Source organism: Anomaloglossus baeobatrachus, chromosome 7 (genome assembly GCF_048569485.1).
Source record: "Anomaloglossus baeobatrachus isolate aAnoBae1 chromosome 7, aAnoBae1.hap1, whole genome shotgun sequence".
Classification (NCBI taxonomy): Eukaryota; Metazoa; Chordata; class Amphibia; order Anura; family Aromobatidae; genus Anomaloglossus; species Anomaloglossus baeobatrachus.
The window spans coordinates 142,942,540-142,961,302 of record NC_134359.1 but is presented as its reverse complement, the minus strand read 5'-3'; the positions used below and the strand labels follow the sequence as shown (position 1 = coordinate 142,961,302).

Sequence of the window (18,763 nt, the reverse complement as noted above, 5' to 3'; positions counted from 1 at the left end):
CAAATGTGATGTGGTCTGTAAAAAAAAGTTTTGGAAATTTTGTTGGAAAAATTAAAAATTGCTGATAAAAACTTTGACAGCTAATTTCCTAACAAAAACAAAATGTTTAAAACATTGTGCTGATGTAAAGTAGACATTTGGGAAATGTTATTTATTAACTATTTTGTGTGACATATCTCTCGGCTTAAGGGCATAACAATTCAAAGCTTGAAAATTGTAACAAAATTTCCAATATTTTTACAAATAAAACGCAAAAAATGTTCTAAAATTACCACTATCCTTAAGTACAATCGGTCAAGAAAAAACAATCTCAGAATCACTGGGATCCGTTGAAGCTCTCCAGAGTTATTACATCAAAGTGACACTGGTCAGAATTGGAAAAAATGGCCTGGTTATGAAGGGGAAAACAAACTCAAAGGTGAAGTGATTAAAGAGGTTTTCTGACCCCGAAATTCAAAATGTTTTCATAAGGTGATCTGTGCTGTATTGTAGTATACAACACCCCTAAATATTTATTTTGTTTTTAACTTTTGTTCCTCCTGAATAATCACTTTATTCCCTGCACCCACTTTGTGTACCTGCAGCTCAACCAAACTGTAAAGCTGACTTAATATCGCAGTGCTCTACCAATATATGTGTAGTCGGAGGACAGAGGACGGTGCCAGCCCTGTCTGTGAGGATAGGTAAACAAGCCAAGTGAGTGGTCCAGTTTGGTTGGATATTACTGTGATCATCTCCATCTCTGTGCCCCAGTGCTTTCATCCACTTCACAGAGGACCAGCGCTGCAACATTGACGCGATCAGCTCCATGTCTGTGCCTGTGCTGGGCCCCTGTATGGCGATCAGATCACTGAGACACAGCAATTGAGCTGATCGTAGCAAAGTCACAACGCTGCTTCACCTGTGAAGTAGATGTCAGCAATGCGACTAAGGAATGCAGCTGATCGACTAGGGAATGGAGCTGATTGCGGCAATTTCACAGCGATGGACCCCTGTGAAGGGGATAACATTGCAGACATAGTGATGGAGAGTAGAGATGAGCGAGCCTCTGAAGGCTCGAGTTTGGTTCGTCGAACGGAGGCCCCGTTCGAGTTCGGCTCTACGAACCGTTCGACAAACCTCGCGAGCCCCATTGAAAACAATGGGAGGCAAACACAAACACATAAAAACCCATTATACATGTACACATACAGTTAATAAACATTGCCATAACACTTACAGGTCCCCGCGACGCGTCCTGCACTCTGTCTCCCACCGCTTTTCCTTCCGATAATCGCTGCGTCCTCCTGGTAACCAGCACTGATGATAGGACCTATCGTGACGTCAAAATAGCATGTGACAAGTCACATGTCTATTATCTCATTGGCTACAGACTGGTCACATGGCTAGACGTCATTGCTAGGTCCTGTCAGTGCATCTCTCCGGTACACGGTACTCCTTTGTGCATGTGCGTGTACCGGCGAGATGCTCTGGCACATTGTCAACTCCCCGTTCCTGCATGGGGCGCTCCTTTACAGAGTCAGCCCACATGCAAGGACTGGCTGTCACAGCCGATGAATAGCGGCACCGGGAATCACGTGATCGGAGCACCGTTGCTATGGTAACCCATCTGTCAGCGGTGACGTCACCGCATACAGCACGCAGCTGCTGCTCACTCACTGAGTGAATAGACTGCACGGGAAGCAGCAGCGTCTTCCTCCCATGCAGTGCTGTCTGATGTAGCAGAGCTGCATGGGTTGAAGGAGAAAGAAGACAGAAGAGCAGGATCGTGGAGGGCTGACAGGGAGTAATAAACATGGAGCCTCTAATGTGTCTGTGTATTTATTTCTATTAAAGTATTTTTTCTCTCTGTGGTGTCTTTTTTTAAACCCTTTATTGGAGATTCTTAATGGTCGGGTCAAACTTGCCTGACATTAAGAATCTCTGGCTTAATACTAGCTAGTAAAACAAAGCTAGTATTAATTCATTATTATTCAACAAGCCACCCGTCACCAGGGCAGCTGGAAGAGTTGGATACAGCGCTAGATGATGGCGCTTCTATGAAAGCACCATTTTCTGGGGTGGCTGCAAACTGCAATTTGCAGCAGAGGGGCCCAGAAACCCCGGGCCAACCTGTGCTGCGGATTCCAATCCCTAGCTGCCTAGTTGTACCCGGCTGGACACAAAAATGGGGAGAAACCCACATCGGTTTTTTTTTTAATTATTTCATGAAATTCATGAAATAATTAAAAAAAGGGCTTCCCTATACTTTTAGTTCCCAGCCGGGTACAAATAGGCAGCTGGGGGTTGGGGGCAGCCGTACCTGCCTGCTGTACCTGGCTAGCATACAAAAATATGGCGAAGCTCACGTCAATTTTTTTTTTTTTAGTTTTGTGGCAAAAAAAATAAAAAATACTTCCCTGGATTTTCCATTGCCAGTGAAGGTAACACCAAGCAGTGGGGGTTAGCAGCCAGTAGCTGCTTGGATTACCCTTAGCTAGCAATACAAAAAAATGTTTGGTATTCGTTCAGCAGGGCAACAAAAATAGCAAATACCTCCATTTGGAAATTTAGTATAGCTCTTCTGATTAACTATGTTCCTTACCTCATGAGCAAGGCATTGCAGTAGCTTATGTATGCATGGTTACCACCATTCATAGAGACAGTGGGTTGCTCTTGGTCGTAACTGTTGCTACCAAAGCTGCAATGCCCTGCTCATGAGGTAAGGGCATGCCTGATCAGGAGAACTATACTACATTTCCAAAAAAAGCTATTTACTAATATTATTGCTATTACACCTACTATATATTGGGGATAGGATCTTAGAGATGGAATACCCCTTTAAGTCCAGTTATCCAGCTGAATGAATACTAAACAACAGAGCTCGCTATTAGACATGTTTTCTTGTGGCGTATAACAGACTGTCCTGTTTGGTAGTCGTTCAGCAGGGCAACTATAAAAGCAAATACCTCCATTTGGAAATGTAGTATAGCTCTCCTGATCAACTATGTTCCTTACCTCATGAGCAGGGCATTGCACTAGCTTACAGATGCATGATTACCGCCACTCACTGTGACTGAACACAGGAAGCTGAGCTGACAGCCGCTCTGTGCATGTGCAGCGTCTATTGTGAAGGAAGGGGCCGAGGGGGATCAACGCTGCACAAGTACTGTGGGACACCGGTGGGTTTATAGGGGGTGACCTGTCAAGGCCTGGGGAGGAGTTTTCTGTCGCATGCGTCATGGCACATGCGACAGAAATTAGAGGAGTAGGGTGAATGCGGCCGGCACGCTGCTGAGCGCGCGGCCATGTTGGATTTCCGGGAGGGGGGAGGGGGGGTGCACTTTGGCGACATCGGGGGACCGGAGGGGACTGGGGAGGATATTTATCTCCCATCTGACATGTTTGTTCATGCCAGATGGAAAATAAATAATTTTTTACCGATGCTGTCATTTACTGTAACGTGATCATCGGTATACGGTGTATACCGGTGATCATGTGAGTGGGGACCGGAAAAAACGGCCTGATTCATGATCTCCAGGGTCTCAGCTATCCCCTGAAACCCCGGAGATTTTCTGATGCTGGGGGGCGCTATTCACTTATTTCTGCCTGCTGTTTATAAACGGCAGATCAGAATAAGGCTACATTCACATGACCGATCCGTTTTTGCGGTCCACAAAAAACGTTCCTGTTTCACGGATGCATCCGTGTGGCATCCGTTTCCGTTCCGTATACGGTCTGTATGTCATCCGTATGCCTTCAGTTTTTTTGCGTACCGCAAAAAAACTGAAGGAGGGAAAATACATACATTTACCCAGGATCCATAGCTTCAACCTACATGAGGCGGTCACATGTTCACTCCAGTGCCATTTTCTACTGCTTTTCACAGCGTAGAGCGCTCTGGTGATTCTTGTGCTTGTGCACATCATATCAGTCTTTTCTGTCATTATAATGGCAGAAAGACACAATGTCCCACTCTCCTGCATTTTGTAATTTTGCACCCTTTGGTGCCTTTCATGTGGCACTAAGGGGTGCTTAGCCTTGTATTTAGCCAAAATAATAAATAAATTTAAAAAAAAAAAATCACGTGGGGTTCCCCCTACTTTTGATAGCCAGCTAGGGTAAAGCAGACGGCTGCAGCCTGCAGACCACAGCTGGCAGCTTCACTTTGGCTGGTAATCTAAAACTGAGGGCACCCCACGCTGTTATTTTACATTAAATAAATAATTTAAAAAAAAAACAAACATGTGGGGGTCCCCCCAAACTTGGATCACCAGCCAAGGTAAAGAGGACAGCTGGGGTCTGATATTCTCAAACTAGGGAGGTCCATGGTTATTGGACTCTCCCCAGCCTAAAAATAGCAGGCCGCCCCAGAAGTGGAGCATCCATTAGATGCGCCAATCCTGGTGCTTCGCTCCAGCTCATTCCGTTGCCCTGGTGCGGTGGCAAACGGGGTAATATATGGGGTTGATGCCAGATGTGTAATGTCACCTGGCATCAAGCCCTGGGGTTAGTGATGTCAGGTGTCTATCAGATACCCGACATCACAAACCCAGTCAGTAATAAAAAAAAAAAAAAAAGACGACAAACACATTTTTATTTGAAAAAACACTCCCCAAAACATTCCCTCTTTCACCAATTTATTAAAAAGAAAAAAAAATCCAGGTCTGGTGTAATCCAAGTGTAATCCACAACGATCCATACCATAGTCAATGTCCCAGTCAATGAAAAACAGAATGTTCCATATTGGCTGGGAGAGCAATGCAGTGACCTGAGCTAACATCAATAGGTCAGCCCAGGTCACTGCAGGGCATGACAAGTGCTGCTGTCAGGAGGATAGCGAGGTGGGGGGGCGTGGCCTGACTGGAGCAAGGAGCAGACGTGAGGCTGGAGAGCTCTGCTAAAAAGTGAAAAAATCCGAAGGCATCGAGTCTTTTAAAGCTTACCCAGCGGTGGGACCTGTCCTCTGGTGACCCCAGCATTGAGGGACCCTCTGTGCAGCAAGCCCTGGGGGTATCTGTGGAGAGGAGAAGTTGTGGCCTAGTCCACATGAGGAAGCCTCGGCCTGGAGGAAAGCTCTGCCCAGACACAGAATAGTTCCCAGCAAACCTCCTCCCTCCCTGAGAGGTAAACAGAGCACTCTCCTGACCACTCTCATCTCCCTGAACTGCCCAGGAGTCATTGTCTCAGGGATTTCTGCTCATGAGAGCGGCTGCTGAGGCTGTAGCACACAGGGCCTTATCACCTGCAGCAGGATCGCAAACAATCCTCCCCCCTGTAGTGACTTATCTACTGTATGTGACTGGGTCCAGGAGCTGGTGACTAGAGGCAGGGAAACGCTGTCCTGCAGAGTTTGTTTGGGACACTGAGGAGCAGACATACAGGCATACATCTCCCCCCCTTTTTCCTCCTGGCAGCAGCTTAAACAAATATTAACCAGATAAGGTCCAGTACTCAGTGACTCTTAAGGCCCCGTCACACTAAGCAACATCGCTAGCAACATCGCTGGTAACGAACAACTTTTGTGACGTTGCTAGCGATGTTGCTGTGTGTGACATCCAGCAACAACCTGGCCCCTGCTGTGAGGTCGTTGGTTGTTGCTGAATGTCCTGGGCCATTTTTTAGTTGTTGCTGTCCCGCTGTGAAGCACAGATCGCTGTGTGTGACAGCGAGACAGCAACAACTAATGTGCAGTGAGCAGGGAGCCAGCTTCTGCTGAGGCTGGTAACTAATGTAAACATCGGGTAACCAAGAAGCCCTGTCCTTGGTTACCCGATATTTACCTTTGATACCAGCCTCCTCCCTCTCACTGCCTGTGCTGCCGGCTCCTGCTCTGTGCACAGATAGCTGCAGCACACATCAGGCAATTAACCCGATGTGTGCTGTAACTAGGAGAGCAAGGAGCCAGCGCTCAGTGTGCGCTGCTCCCTGCTCTGTGCACATTTAGCTGCAGCACACATCGGGTTAATTAACCTGATGTGTGCTGTAACTAGGAGACTGGGGGCTGGTCACTGGTTGCTGGTGAGCTCACCAGCAACTCGTGTAGCCACGCTCCAGCGATCCCTGCCAGGTCAGGTTGCTGGTGGGATCGCTGGAGCGTCGCAGTGTGACAGCTCACCAGCAACCTCCTAGCAACTTACCAGCGATCCCTATCGTTGTTGGGATCGCTGGTAAGTTGCTTAGTGTGACTGGACCTTTAAGGTACTGTCACACATAACGAGATTGCTAGCGAGATCGCAGCTGAGTCACGGTATCTGTGACGCAGTAGCGATCCCGTTAGCGATCTTGTTATGTGTGACACCTACCAGCGATCAGGCCCCTGCTGTGAGATCTCTAGTCCTTGCAGAATGGTCCAGGCCATTTTCTTCAAAGGCGATGTCCTGCTGGGCAGGACACATCGCTGTGTTTGACACTGTGTGACAGGGTCACAGTGACTGCTGAGATCGTTATACAGGTCGCTAATGCGACCTCTATTGTTCCTGCATCGCTGGTAAGATCTGACTGTGTGACATCTCACCTGCGACCTCCCCGCGACTTACCTGCGATCCCTATCAGGTCGCATCGTTTTCGGGATCGCTGGTAAGTCGTTGTGTGACTGGGCCTTTAAAGGGGACACACCTGATTATATTGTGAAGGGGAAACGACCTACATCCTAGCAAGTAGATCATAAGAAGAAGATATCCCCTTACATAGATCTCTTTACTGCTTGTCTAAGGAAGCCTGGTCACTGAACATACCCCCTGGGACACCAGGTTCATACATACACCAGAACCAAGCACCTAACTTAAACAGACTAGCAGGTACTGGGTCTTAGAGGAATGCAATAAATCAATCTCTCTGCTACCAGGGAGAACCCCAGCTCAACCTACAGATGAACAAGATAAAACATGGTTAAGTTTGGCCAGAAATCCGCATCAACAGAGGTATATCACGCATCCAAACCCCACAAGAAAGAGATGGACAAATTCGTTAACAAGCAACAGAAAAATAAACAACAAACAAAGCAGAGCAAAGGAGGACAACATACACCTGACCACAATTCAGATGTCTCTGACACAGAAGCAGAACTGCTTGATAGCCCAGACAAGCCAATCTCCAGGGCATTTATTACCAGAATACTCAAAACAGCCTTAGCACCTCTGGCAAAAGATCGGTCTGACATTAAAAGAGACATTCACCAACTGGGTCACAGAGTGTAGGAGCTGGAGCAGTCTCAGACGGACATCATATCCCATGCCCAAGAGCTGGAAGCCAACCTACATGTACATGATGATCACATTTATAAAATATACGCCGCAATGGAAGACCTGGAAAACCGGAACAGACGCAACAATCTCCGGATACGAGGTCTTCCGGAAACGGTAATCGCGGAGGACAAATCTAAAAGACTAACTGCCCTCTTCTCAACTATCTATTTGGATGCTGAAGAAAAACACCAGTTAATCATAGAGAGGGCACACAGAGCACTGCGCCCAAACCCAACGATCCTCCCAGAGATGTTATCTGCTGAATTCTAGATTTCCGCCTTAAGGACAAAATCTTCCAAAAAGCCAGATCAGACCCTAACATCCAACATGAAGGATCTAACATTGCAATCTTCCAAGACATAGCCCCTTCTACATTAGCCAAGAGGCACCTCCTTAAACCTCTCACAGACGAACTGAGGAAACAACAATTCCAATTCTGTTGGCTGTTCCCCTTCGGTATTTTGGTCTCGGCCAAGGGGAAGAAGTTCACTGCAAGCTCTCCCAAGGACTTCTCCAACCTTTGCGCGGAACTGGACATCCCACCAGGATCTACTCCAGATCTGAATCTCCTCCAACCTGCTCTACATCTTCCACCACTCCCCACGCAGCAGCCATGGGAAATTGTGGAATATCCAAAAAGTCAACGCCCCAGACGAAGACCTACCAGGCCACCTCTGTCCGAAACCAGACACGAGGCTGTTTGATGGAAGGCGCTTGTTCCATCTGAATAAAGACTGCATATGTGATGAGTATATCTCTGACAAATTTGAATATTTGACCTGTTGTCTCTTGTTCTCTCCCTCTTATCATCCTACAGATTTAAAATGTTTTTCATTTAGGTTGAACTTCTGCATATATTGTTATAATTAATTATTGGGTTCTCCCTGGCAGACCAAAATCGTCCGCTTATTTGAATGAACCCCAAGAAATCCCCCATGGTTACGGTTCACAAGGACAAGACTGCTATCCACACCATTCTCCTCTCCTTCTATGTCACACCTTCCCCCCCTCTATTCCCCTTCTCTCTTTTGCCTTTCTCTGTGTATCACTTTTACATTGGCTCGAGATCCAAGGTGGGAGTGGGTTGAGCTGGGCATCCACACAGTTTAACTATGGCTAAACAACACAACCTGCTGACACTCGCCTCTTAAAATGTAAGAGGCCTTAACTCACCCGTCAAGTGCTCACAAATTCTAGCTCACCTTAAAAAAGAAAAGATAGACATACTTCTGCTACAAGAAACGCACTTAATGCTAAAGAAGTCACCGAACTTTGATAAAGCATTTTACAACACAAGGTTCCACTCATACTCAACTACAAAAAAAGCCAGGGGAGTAGCCATTGCCTTCTCAAAACACACACCCTTTCAATTGCTGGATACCTTTTCAGACAATATGGGCCGATTTATATTTATCAAAGGGAAAATAGCACATACACTAGTAACAATAGGAAATATCTACGCACCGAACACTAAGCAGGATGTCTGGATATCGAAGGTTTTGAAGGAAGCTAAACATTTTATTGAGGGTACGTTCATCCTGGGAGGTAATATAAATGTGGCCCTTAATACGGAACTTGATTCCTCCACAAACAGATCCTTTATTCCTAAAAAGGCGCTGATGCGTATACATAAATCCTTGCATTCGGCCCAACTAGTCGATGCCTGGAGACACCTCCACCCAACAGAAAGAGATTACTCTCATTACGCACCTGCACAAAATTGATATGGCCAAATTGACTACATATTTGTTCCTTTCTTAGCTATTTCCATGATACAACATGCCAAACTTATTACTACCGTCCACTCGGACCATTCTATCTTAAAACTGGGAATCACACTTGGGGAGAGGGTCCGGAACAGGACATGGAGATTGAATGAATCTCTCTTGTCTCAATCTCAGTATAAGACACGTGTTACGAAAGCCCTGAAAAATTACTTTGATATTAACACTCAAGATACAGTCCCTTTTCCTACAGTGTGGGAAGCGCACAAAGCAGTAATACGCGGAGAGTTTATCTCAATATCCTCGTTCTTAAATAAATCCAGAAAAGACAAAGTGGCATCATTGTATTCCGAGATACAAAAAATGGAACTGCAACATAAAACCTCTCAGTCACCAAACATCCTCAGTCCCTTAACACAATTAAGACAAAGGCTCAGAGATATCTTAAACAAACAGTCTGCAAAGTTCTACATGAAGTGGAGGAATCGCCTCTTTGTACATGGAGACAAAGTATCTAAGCTTATGGTTTCCCTGATCAAAAAAAGAAAAGCACGTACGTACATTCATTCTTTAAAAGATTCAAATAACAAAAAACTTGCAGACACTGAAGCTATTGGTGATGGCTTTAGCAAATATTTCTCCTCCTTGTATCACATTCGAGAGCATGAGACACCAGAACAAGCAGATAAAAGACAACGGGACATAATCTCTTTTCTGTCAGAACTACGTCTTCCAACGCTCAACACAACCCATATAACAAACCTGAACAGGCCATTTTCTATTGAGGAGCTCCAGTCGATCCTGTCCAAGTGCCCCACAGGGAAAAGCCCTGGCCCAGATGGCCTCCCGATCTCTTATTACAAGACCTTTAAAGAAACTCTACTCCCTCATCTCCTTCACATCTTTAATGCTGTGCTACAGGGCTCCCCTTTTCCAAAACAGTCATTAGAAGCACATATTACCCTCATACATAAGGAGGGAAAAGACCCTGAAATCTGTAGCAACTACAGACCGATTTCACTGTTGAATAATGATTTGAAATTATTTGCGAGCCTTGTAGCACATCGTTTAAGTACCATTCTACCTACACTTATGTCGCCCCAACAAGTGGGTTTTGTGAAGGGAAGAGAGGGACGAGATAACTCCATACGCATACTCCATTTAAGGGCAGCATGCCCTTATTCACCGCAGACCCTTAGTGCTATTAGGCACTGATGCAGAAAAGGCTTTTGACAGGATCGATTGGATATTCATGAGAGAAACACTACGGCGCTTTGCCTTTCCTACCCCATTCATAGAGGCAATTTTTTCAGATGTATACACACCCGACAGCGCGTATTAGGATAAATGGGGATCTTTCTAGCCCATTCAACATTAACAATGGAACTCGGCAGGGCTGCCCGCTTTCTCCATCTCTGTTCATCTTCGTGATGGAGACCCTCATTCAACGAATCCGACAGCATCCGGACATAAAAGGGGCTTCCATAGCTGGAACTACACATAAAGCGGCAGCCTTCGCCGACGACCTTCTTCTCCTGTTGACGGAACCCCTCAAAGAATTTCCGGCTATCTTGGATATCTTCAAACATTTTGGCTCACTGTCAAATATCAAAAATAATTTGAACAAATCGGAAGCTTTGGCTCTACAGCTCCCTCAAGCAACAATGGATACCCTAAAAAATAAATACCCTTTTAAGTGGCCCACCAAGTTTATTACCTACCTGGGAATAAAGATATGCTCACATTGTCCTTCTTTAGTCTCTTTAAACTTTTTCCCGTTATTAAAATCTTCTTTAAAAGTAATAGCAGCAATACTATCAATGATAATAGATTGGACTTGCAAATCTCCAAACAAACTTTGGACCTTGATCGCAGACTCCATCAGTCCGATGAACTTCAGACCCATCCTTCACTCGGTAAAACATTTTCTTCGAGACCAGGCGACGGGTAATTTAATCTTTAAGAACGCACTTCAAAACTTGGACAAAATAAGCAGATTATCTTATTCCCCCACCTTCCCCGATAATCCAAATAATGGATTTGCCGGGGCTGTACTCAGATAGCACACAATCACGCACTCCTGATCAGCTTCATACACTCACTACACCAGTGGAACTAGTGTTAGAGGATGGAACATTAACACCCCTGACTCAGCTTAATAAGATCATAGCCCCAAACTCACTCAACTTCCTTCAATATGAAAGACTAAAGTTAGCGGTACGGGATCACTTACCAAATGGGCTGCCCCAAAGGGAGCTTTCCACTTTTGAATCTATGATTACGCAAACAAAATGCCCTCAGAAAGTCCTGTCTAAATTATATCAAATATTGGTCTTAAATAAGCTCCCGCAGAAAAGGGCATTCATATCATTATGGGAAAAAGATCTGGGCAGGAATTTTACAGAAGGAGATTTGATCCAAATTTATAAGAGATCCTTTGGCCCATCACATTGCGTGAAGGTACAGGAAAACTCATACAAATTAGTTACCAGATGGTATGTATCACCTTCTCAAACTAGCACATGGTTCCCTTCCTCTTCAGAGTCATATTGGAGGTGCAATAGAGAATGAGGTACATACTTCCACATTTGGTGGCAGTGCGACCAGTTGCAGCCCTTCTGGGAAAATGTGATTACCTACACCAAGCGGATCTGTAAACTGTCCTTTAACCCCCAACCCAGCCTAATCTTCCTGAACTTGGTCAGCAACCCACAAAACACTCCGAGCAAAACTCTCCTCCTATTTCTACTAGCGGCGGCCAAACTGCTCATCCCCCCCTTTGGCGCTCGACAAGTATACCTACTATCTAAACTTGGATGCTCAAAATCGACCAGTTATATCATATTGAAGAGCTGGCAGCTCTAGCTTATCAGTCTCAAGGTAAATTTAGACTCATCTGGGCCCCCTGGTTGAAGTTCCAAGAATCATCCGAGTACTTCGAATTGGTGGCGTCTTGACCTGCTCCCACCATCCTCCCCTGAGCCAGCCATGATATATTTCTCATCTAGATTAATCCCCCACTCACACCTCCTGTCTCTCACTATCTTCTTGAAACCATCCTTACCTTTCTGTACACCCCCCCCATCCTACTATTGACATGTTTTACATATGTTCATTTCACTAATGTTAATTATTCACAAAAGTTTATTGTTGATTTCACATGGACTGCAATGGTAAACACACCTAACTGAGGTACTTCCGACAAGGGAAGAAAAATTATCCAGAACTGTGGACCGAACTTTGGATCTAAATCCTTCCCTCCAGAATTTGAATGCCTTTATATTTTCTCACATTTATTCATTGTTTTATGTTACGATATATCAATTTTTTGCTCCGAACAATACTTGGAAGGTGTGCATTGTGTTTCATATGCTGTTTTTCACTATAATAAAAAGAATATTGAATAAAAAAAAGGAGGATAGCGAGGTACATTACCTGCGGTGATCGCTGCACTCCTGATAGCAGAGCTGTCACTGAGTTCAATGACCGCCGCCTTCACAACCAAGTATCGCGGGTGCCTGTGACGTCACAGCTAGTCACAGTCTCGGGTTGGCAGAGAGAGGAGATGTGACAAGCGGCGGCCATGGAGGACAGTGACAGAGCTGACGTCGGGAGGGCAGGACTTAATCAGCGCAGGTAAGGAACTTCACTAACCTTCTGACGGCAGCGCTTGTCCTCCCCACAGCTGCTGGCACTGCAGTGCGGGCAGCTGTGGACACTGCAGTGCCAGCAGCCGCGGACACCGTACAGTGCTGGCAGCTGTGTACGCTGCAGTGCCAGCAGCCGCGGACACCGTACAGTGGGGGCAGCTGCAGACACACCACAGTGCGGGCATATGCTGACACTGCAGTGTGGGCAGCTGTGGACACCGTACAGTGCGGGCAGCTGCGGACACACCACAGTGCGGGCATATGCTGACACTGCAGTGTGGGCACCTGCGGACACCGTACAGTGTGGGCAGCTGCGGACACTGCTGAGCGGGCAGCTGCGGGGCTGGAGCTGGGGCGGGACACAGACTGCAGCAGCATCCGACGGAAGTCACACGGAAGTGCTTCTGTGTGGCTTTCGGGGATTTTTGCACACGAAGCCAGGTTAAACATCGGGTTACTAAGCAAAGCGCTTTGCTTGGATACCCGATATTTACCCTGGTTATCAGCTTACCGCAGGCTGCCAGCGATGGCTCCCTGCTCATGTAGCTGTGAAAACCCATGCTTTTGGTGCTCGAACCGTTCTCGAACGCTGCTAGAACTGTCGAGCTTTTAACAAAAGGCTCGAGTTCGTCAAACGTCCAAAACACCCCCCAAAATCACTCGAACATGAAACTGGCGAACCTCGAGCCTCGAACATCTCTCATCTCTAATGGAGAGCTGATCGCAGCAATATCGCAGCGCTGGCCTGCTGTGAAGGATAATAATCAAAAAGACTGCTGGAACACCATTGCAAATGTGAACAGGTGCTAGCAAAAAAAAAATTACACAATTTATATAAAGTGAAAGCTGCTTTCGTGTGCAGCTTTTACTTTATATGCTGTGAAGGATGACAGAGCTGAAATATTGCTGTTATGAGGTGTAACGCCTGCCTGGATCAACAGAGACAGGCTGTAATGGACAGACTAGGGGGAAGCCCCTCACCAAGCAGGACCCCCAGAACCCTGAAACCCTTTAACCCCTATACAGGGATTTTGGAATTACACAGGGTACTGGAGATTTCTACCTGTGGAAGGCTGCAGTCCGAGAGAGTAGTCGTCAGGCAGGGTCAAACCAGGAATAGCAGAACAGGGACAGAATCGGCAGGCAAAGACGTAAATAGAAAACCTAGCAGTGGTCAGATCCGGGTCGGGCAGCGAGGTACAAAAACAGCAGGCAGAAGGGTAGTCAGGAACAATGCAGAAATCACAGGAATCAAAATACCATCAGCACATGAGCCAGGAGTACAGAACTATCTCTGGCAGTGGTCATGTGACAGGAGGGGGAATAAGAAGGGTGTGGTGTCTTCCCATTGGCTGTAGCTGAACGCTGGCAACTTCAGCTGGAAGACACATGCCACAAACAGTCAGCCAGCAGTACTGCAGATCCCAAGATATCTCAGCCCAGTGGATGATCGGAGCCTGCGCCCACCGGTGCCGCTGGCATCGACTCCTCTCCCATCACCAGCACCATCCACGGCAGGAACACGGCGTCGCCTGGCGATCGGAGCAGAAGTCGCGTCGGAGCAGACTCCGGCGGTGACGTAACATCAGGTCTCCATCACTGTGTCACAGCGCTATCATCCCCTTCAAAGGGGTTCAGCATTGTAACATTGACACGTTGAGCTCCATCTCTTTGTCACAGTGCTGTCATTACCTTCAGAGAGGTCTAATGCAGATACAGACATGGAGATGATCATGTCAATGTTGCAGCAAGGTCCTTTGTGAAGGTGATTAAAGCACTGGAACACAAGAATGGAGATAATCGCTGTAATATCGCGGCGCTGTACTCCTGTGAAATGGACGGCTGTGCTGAGACACAGGTGGAGCTGGTCAAAGCAATGTTGCAGCACTGAACCCATGTTAGGCCTCTTTCATATGACAGTAATTCTGGTACGTATGTTGCAGTTTTATACTTACCAGAATCACAGACATACGCAGACCCATTAAAATCAATGGGTCTGCACACACATCAGTGATTTTTCACTGCCCGTGTTTCCGTGCGGCGTACATGAATGTCCGTGTCTCCGCACGGAGGCAAGTCCATTTTTTTCTGGCATCACTTATGTCCCACTGACCACACTATGGTGTGATCCATGAAACACATACCAGAAAAAATGTATATTTGCAAAAAAAAAAAAAGCTTTTTAAACTCCCCTCCTGTGTTCGGCCGCTGCTGCCTGCTCTTCCAGCCCGGCTAATTACTCTCATGAATATGGATTGCACAGTCGACCTGGACATGTCAGCAGCAGTGACACAGCAGCAGTCGGACAGAGCAAAGCCGGAGATTCACCACCACGGACAGCAGGAGCAGGTAAGTTTGGAGTACCTGGTCTGCATGTTCTATCACGGATAGCACATGGAGAACACACGGCACATGGAGGGACATATGCATTTTTAACATGTCAGTGAAAAACGTCAGATTTTCACTGACGTGTGACAGAGGCCTTAAGAAGATTACAGCGCTGGGACATAGCTGATTGGACTGAGCTGTCTAATCAGCTGGTCCCTGTATATTCAAAGCACTTGCTGTGAATATAAGTGGACTGTCCCCTCTGTCTTAAGCTGGTGTCACACTAAACGACAGCGACAACGACGTCGCTGTTACGTCACCATTTTCGGTGACGTAACAGCGACCTTGTAAGTCGCTGTTATGATCGCTGCTTAGCTGTCAAACACAGCAGAAGCAGCGATCATAAGGTCGCTGTGCTACATGTTCAGAGAGCAGGGAGCCGCGCTTAGCGCTGGCTCCTTGCTCTCCTGCAGCACACATCGGGTTAATTAACCCGATGTGTGCTGCAGCTACATGTCACAGTTCAGAGAGCAGGGAGCCGCGCTTAGCGCTGGCTCCTTGCTCTCCTGCAGCACACATCGGGTTAATTAACCCGATGTGTGCTGCAGCTACATGTCACAGTTCAGAGAGCAGGGAGCCGCGCTTAGCGCTGGCTCCTTGCTCTCCTGCAGCACACATCGGGTTAATTAACCCGATGTGTGCTGCAGCTACATGTCACAGTGCAGAGAGCAGGGAGCCGCGCGCACTGCTTAGCGCTGGCTCCTTGCTCTCCTTGCTACAGTATACATCGGGTTAATTACCCGATGCGTACTGCAGCCACATGTCACAGTGCAGGAGCCGGCACTGGCAGCAAGAGCGGAGGCTGGTAACCAGCGTAAACATCGGGTAACCAGGGAAAGGTCTTCCCTTGGTTACCCGATGTTTACGCTGGTTACAGCTTACCGCAGCTGCCAGTGCCGGCTCCTGATCGCTTCATTTCGTCGCTCTCTCGCTGTCACACACAGCGATGTGTGTGTCACAGCGGGAGAGTGACGACCAAAAAATGAAGCTGGACATTCAGCAACGACCGGCGACCTCACAGCAGGGGCCAGGTCGTTGCTGGATGTCACACACAGCGACAGCGACGGGACGTCGCTGCAACGTCACAGAAAATGGTGACGTATTAGCGACGTCGTTGTCGTCGTCGTTATGTGTGACACCAGCTTTACAGTTGATTGGATTGAGCTGACCAATCAGCATTTACATAGATAGAGGAGGCAGCCCTGTTGGAGTTTGGGCATATCGTCCTGTTGTGACGCTACAACCAGACTACAGACAGGAAAACACTAGTCTGAGTGTGACCAGTGCCTCCAGAGTTAGGAGAGAGCTGGTCACATGACTAAGTGTTGCAGCTAGGAAATGATGCAGAATGCTGTCAGGGAGTAAATTACAAACTGTCAGCATTCTGACGCCTAGATACACACATATTATTCAGAATGCCCAAATAACGCCTTTATTTGCTGTGAAGAACCTAAAGGGTTTTAATAAACTTCTTGATTAAAACCATGTGTAGATTAGACTTATTAGTTTGATTAATGAATATGTAGGTTAAACCACTGTCTCAGTTACATCAACTTGAAATTTACCTCATATTCCTTTTGTGCTTCCATCAAAAGTGCAGCCGGTGCCATTGAAGCAATTTTAAAAATTTCTTCAGTTGATTCTATTAAAAAAAGCAAAACAAGAAAACATTGTTAGTTTTACCAAAATTCTCTTTATTCATACCCTCATGAGATCAATTCTCAGACTTTCAGAATCAGCAGAAATACTGGAGTTTAATGCACAGAATATGCAAAAGCTTTCTCAGGTGGGCAATATAAATAAGATATTCAGTCATTAAAGGGAACCTGTCAGGTGCAATATGCACCCAGAACCACAAGCATTTTGTTAATCCCTGCCTAACAGTCCCAACCTTTAGTAGCATACATAAAGAGATCTTTAGAAAAAGTATTTCTAGAGATCCATTATGATATGCTAATGAGCGAAGGGACTAGTGCAGGGGTGTTAGTTCCTGCGCTCATTAACATATCATAATGCTCATTTTGCCCTCTTAACATGCTATTCAATGCCCATTTCCCAGCATCATCTCTGGCAGTGACACACATACCTGTGTCCGTTGCAATGCCTCAAAACGCTGGGCATAGGGTCAGTGCGCATGGTCAGAAGTCCCCGGCACTTCTGCTCATGTGCGCTACATCAGTTTGAAGCTTTCTCTTTCTTTATGCTAGTGTATGCTGGGACTGCTAGGCAGGGATTAGCGATATGCACCCAGACTGGCTCCTGGTTCTGGGTGCATATTGCACCTGACAGTTTTACTTTAAGCCTAATTTTTTTTTTTTTTTTAGTTTAACATAATCAAGGTTACCTGATCCTGCTGAAATGAAAGAGGTCAGTTGACAGTTGTGCTACTTTTTGCCTTCTAGAACTAAATATATTCAGTTTATCAGTACGGCCGGGATCGCACGAGCGTATAGCATCTGATACGAAAGTGTTGGATGTGATATGCTAATCACACTCGGGTCGTAGTCTATTATGGTATAAAAATAAATAAATAAATTTGGTGTAGGGTACCCCTGTATTATGATACCCACAGCATGGCAATCCGGCATGAACAGAACAAATCAAAGGCTGTTCAGCTGATGATCCAAGGGCACAAGGCAATCTTCTAGCAAAACGAAGATCTGAAGCACTCACATTCTGGGTAAAAAGAATTTTTATTGCATCATTCCAAAAACATATCTCTAAGTAGAGGCTTCGGGACTGGGCGAGAGGGAACAGGTGCAAAGGTGAAAGTGCTCATCAGACAACGGTTGTTTCATGCGGAATGCGTGGTCTAAAAGGAAAATGACTTGGCCAGGTATATATTGTAGTAGCCTACCAATGAGAATTTCCATGCAATGAATGTGAAGATCAGTGTAGCAAAACAATTAATTTAAAACAACATCTGCATACATTTAAAATGGATCACATAATACAGATTTAAAGAAAAATAGACATATTATTGTTATCATTGAGACCTAGAGGGCATTGTGCTCATGCTTTTATTGTCCATTAAGATTCTCTCAATAGTTCTCGAAGATCTATCATCTCCTTTGATTTGAAGTTTTCATTCATAAGTTAATACACCATGTTAGGGAAATACATGGCACTGATGCTAATATGTTTCACTCTTTAGGATTAGAAGAAGAAAGACCTCTAATCAGAGGAGGTAACAGACAGAGAACTATTGAGGAGAGGAGCTAAAAGGATAATAAAAATATCAGCACAAGGCCCTCTGGGTCTCAATGATAACAATAATATATTTATTTTTCTTTAAATCTGCACTATACAGTCCATTTGAAATGTATGCAGATGTTGTTTTAAATTATTGAATTCTTACACTTGTATTCACATTCATTGCATTGGAATTCTCATTGATAGGCGGGAACAATATATGACTAACCCTTGTAATTTCCCATTCAGACCTGTTGAAGCACCATCCCAGGTGAAACTGACATCTGACGAGCCCCTGCTCCCTCTCCCCCACTACCGCAGTCTCTACTTAGAGACATATTTTTAGAGTGATGCAATTAAGAGCGTTTTGGTTTTTTTTTGGGGGGGTTACCAGAAGAGTGCCATGGATTTGCTTTAATATTAGCGTCGGCCTCCACATGGCAGCAGATTATCTCCATGGTTCTGTGTCTCCAAAGTTGCATAGAATGTAGAGACAAAGGTAGAAATGATCACAAAAAGAATGAGCAGTATTGTCCACCTCCTCTGGCTACAGACAACAGAGCAGAGCTCCAAAGGTTTACTT

At 45.9% G+C, this 18,763-nt stretch overlaps 1 protein-coding gene across 1 annotated transcript in view; it reads right to left on the bottom strand.

Annotated features, from left to right (window-relative positions):
• Window positions 1–18,763, bottom strand: part of VPS16 (VPS16 core subunit of CORVET and HOPS complexes) — an 879,114-nt gene that overhangs the window by 587,154 nt on the left and 273,197 nt on the right. Inside the window, exon 11 of the mRNA XM_075319712.1 lies at window positions 16,554–16,630. Coding sequence (XP_075175827.1) covers window positions 16,554–16,630 — 77 coding nt within the window. The remainder of the gene's footprint in view (window positions 1–16,553; window positions 16,631–18,763) is intronic.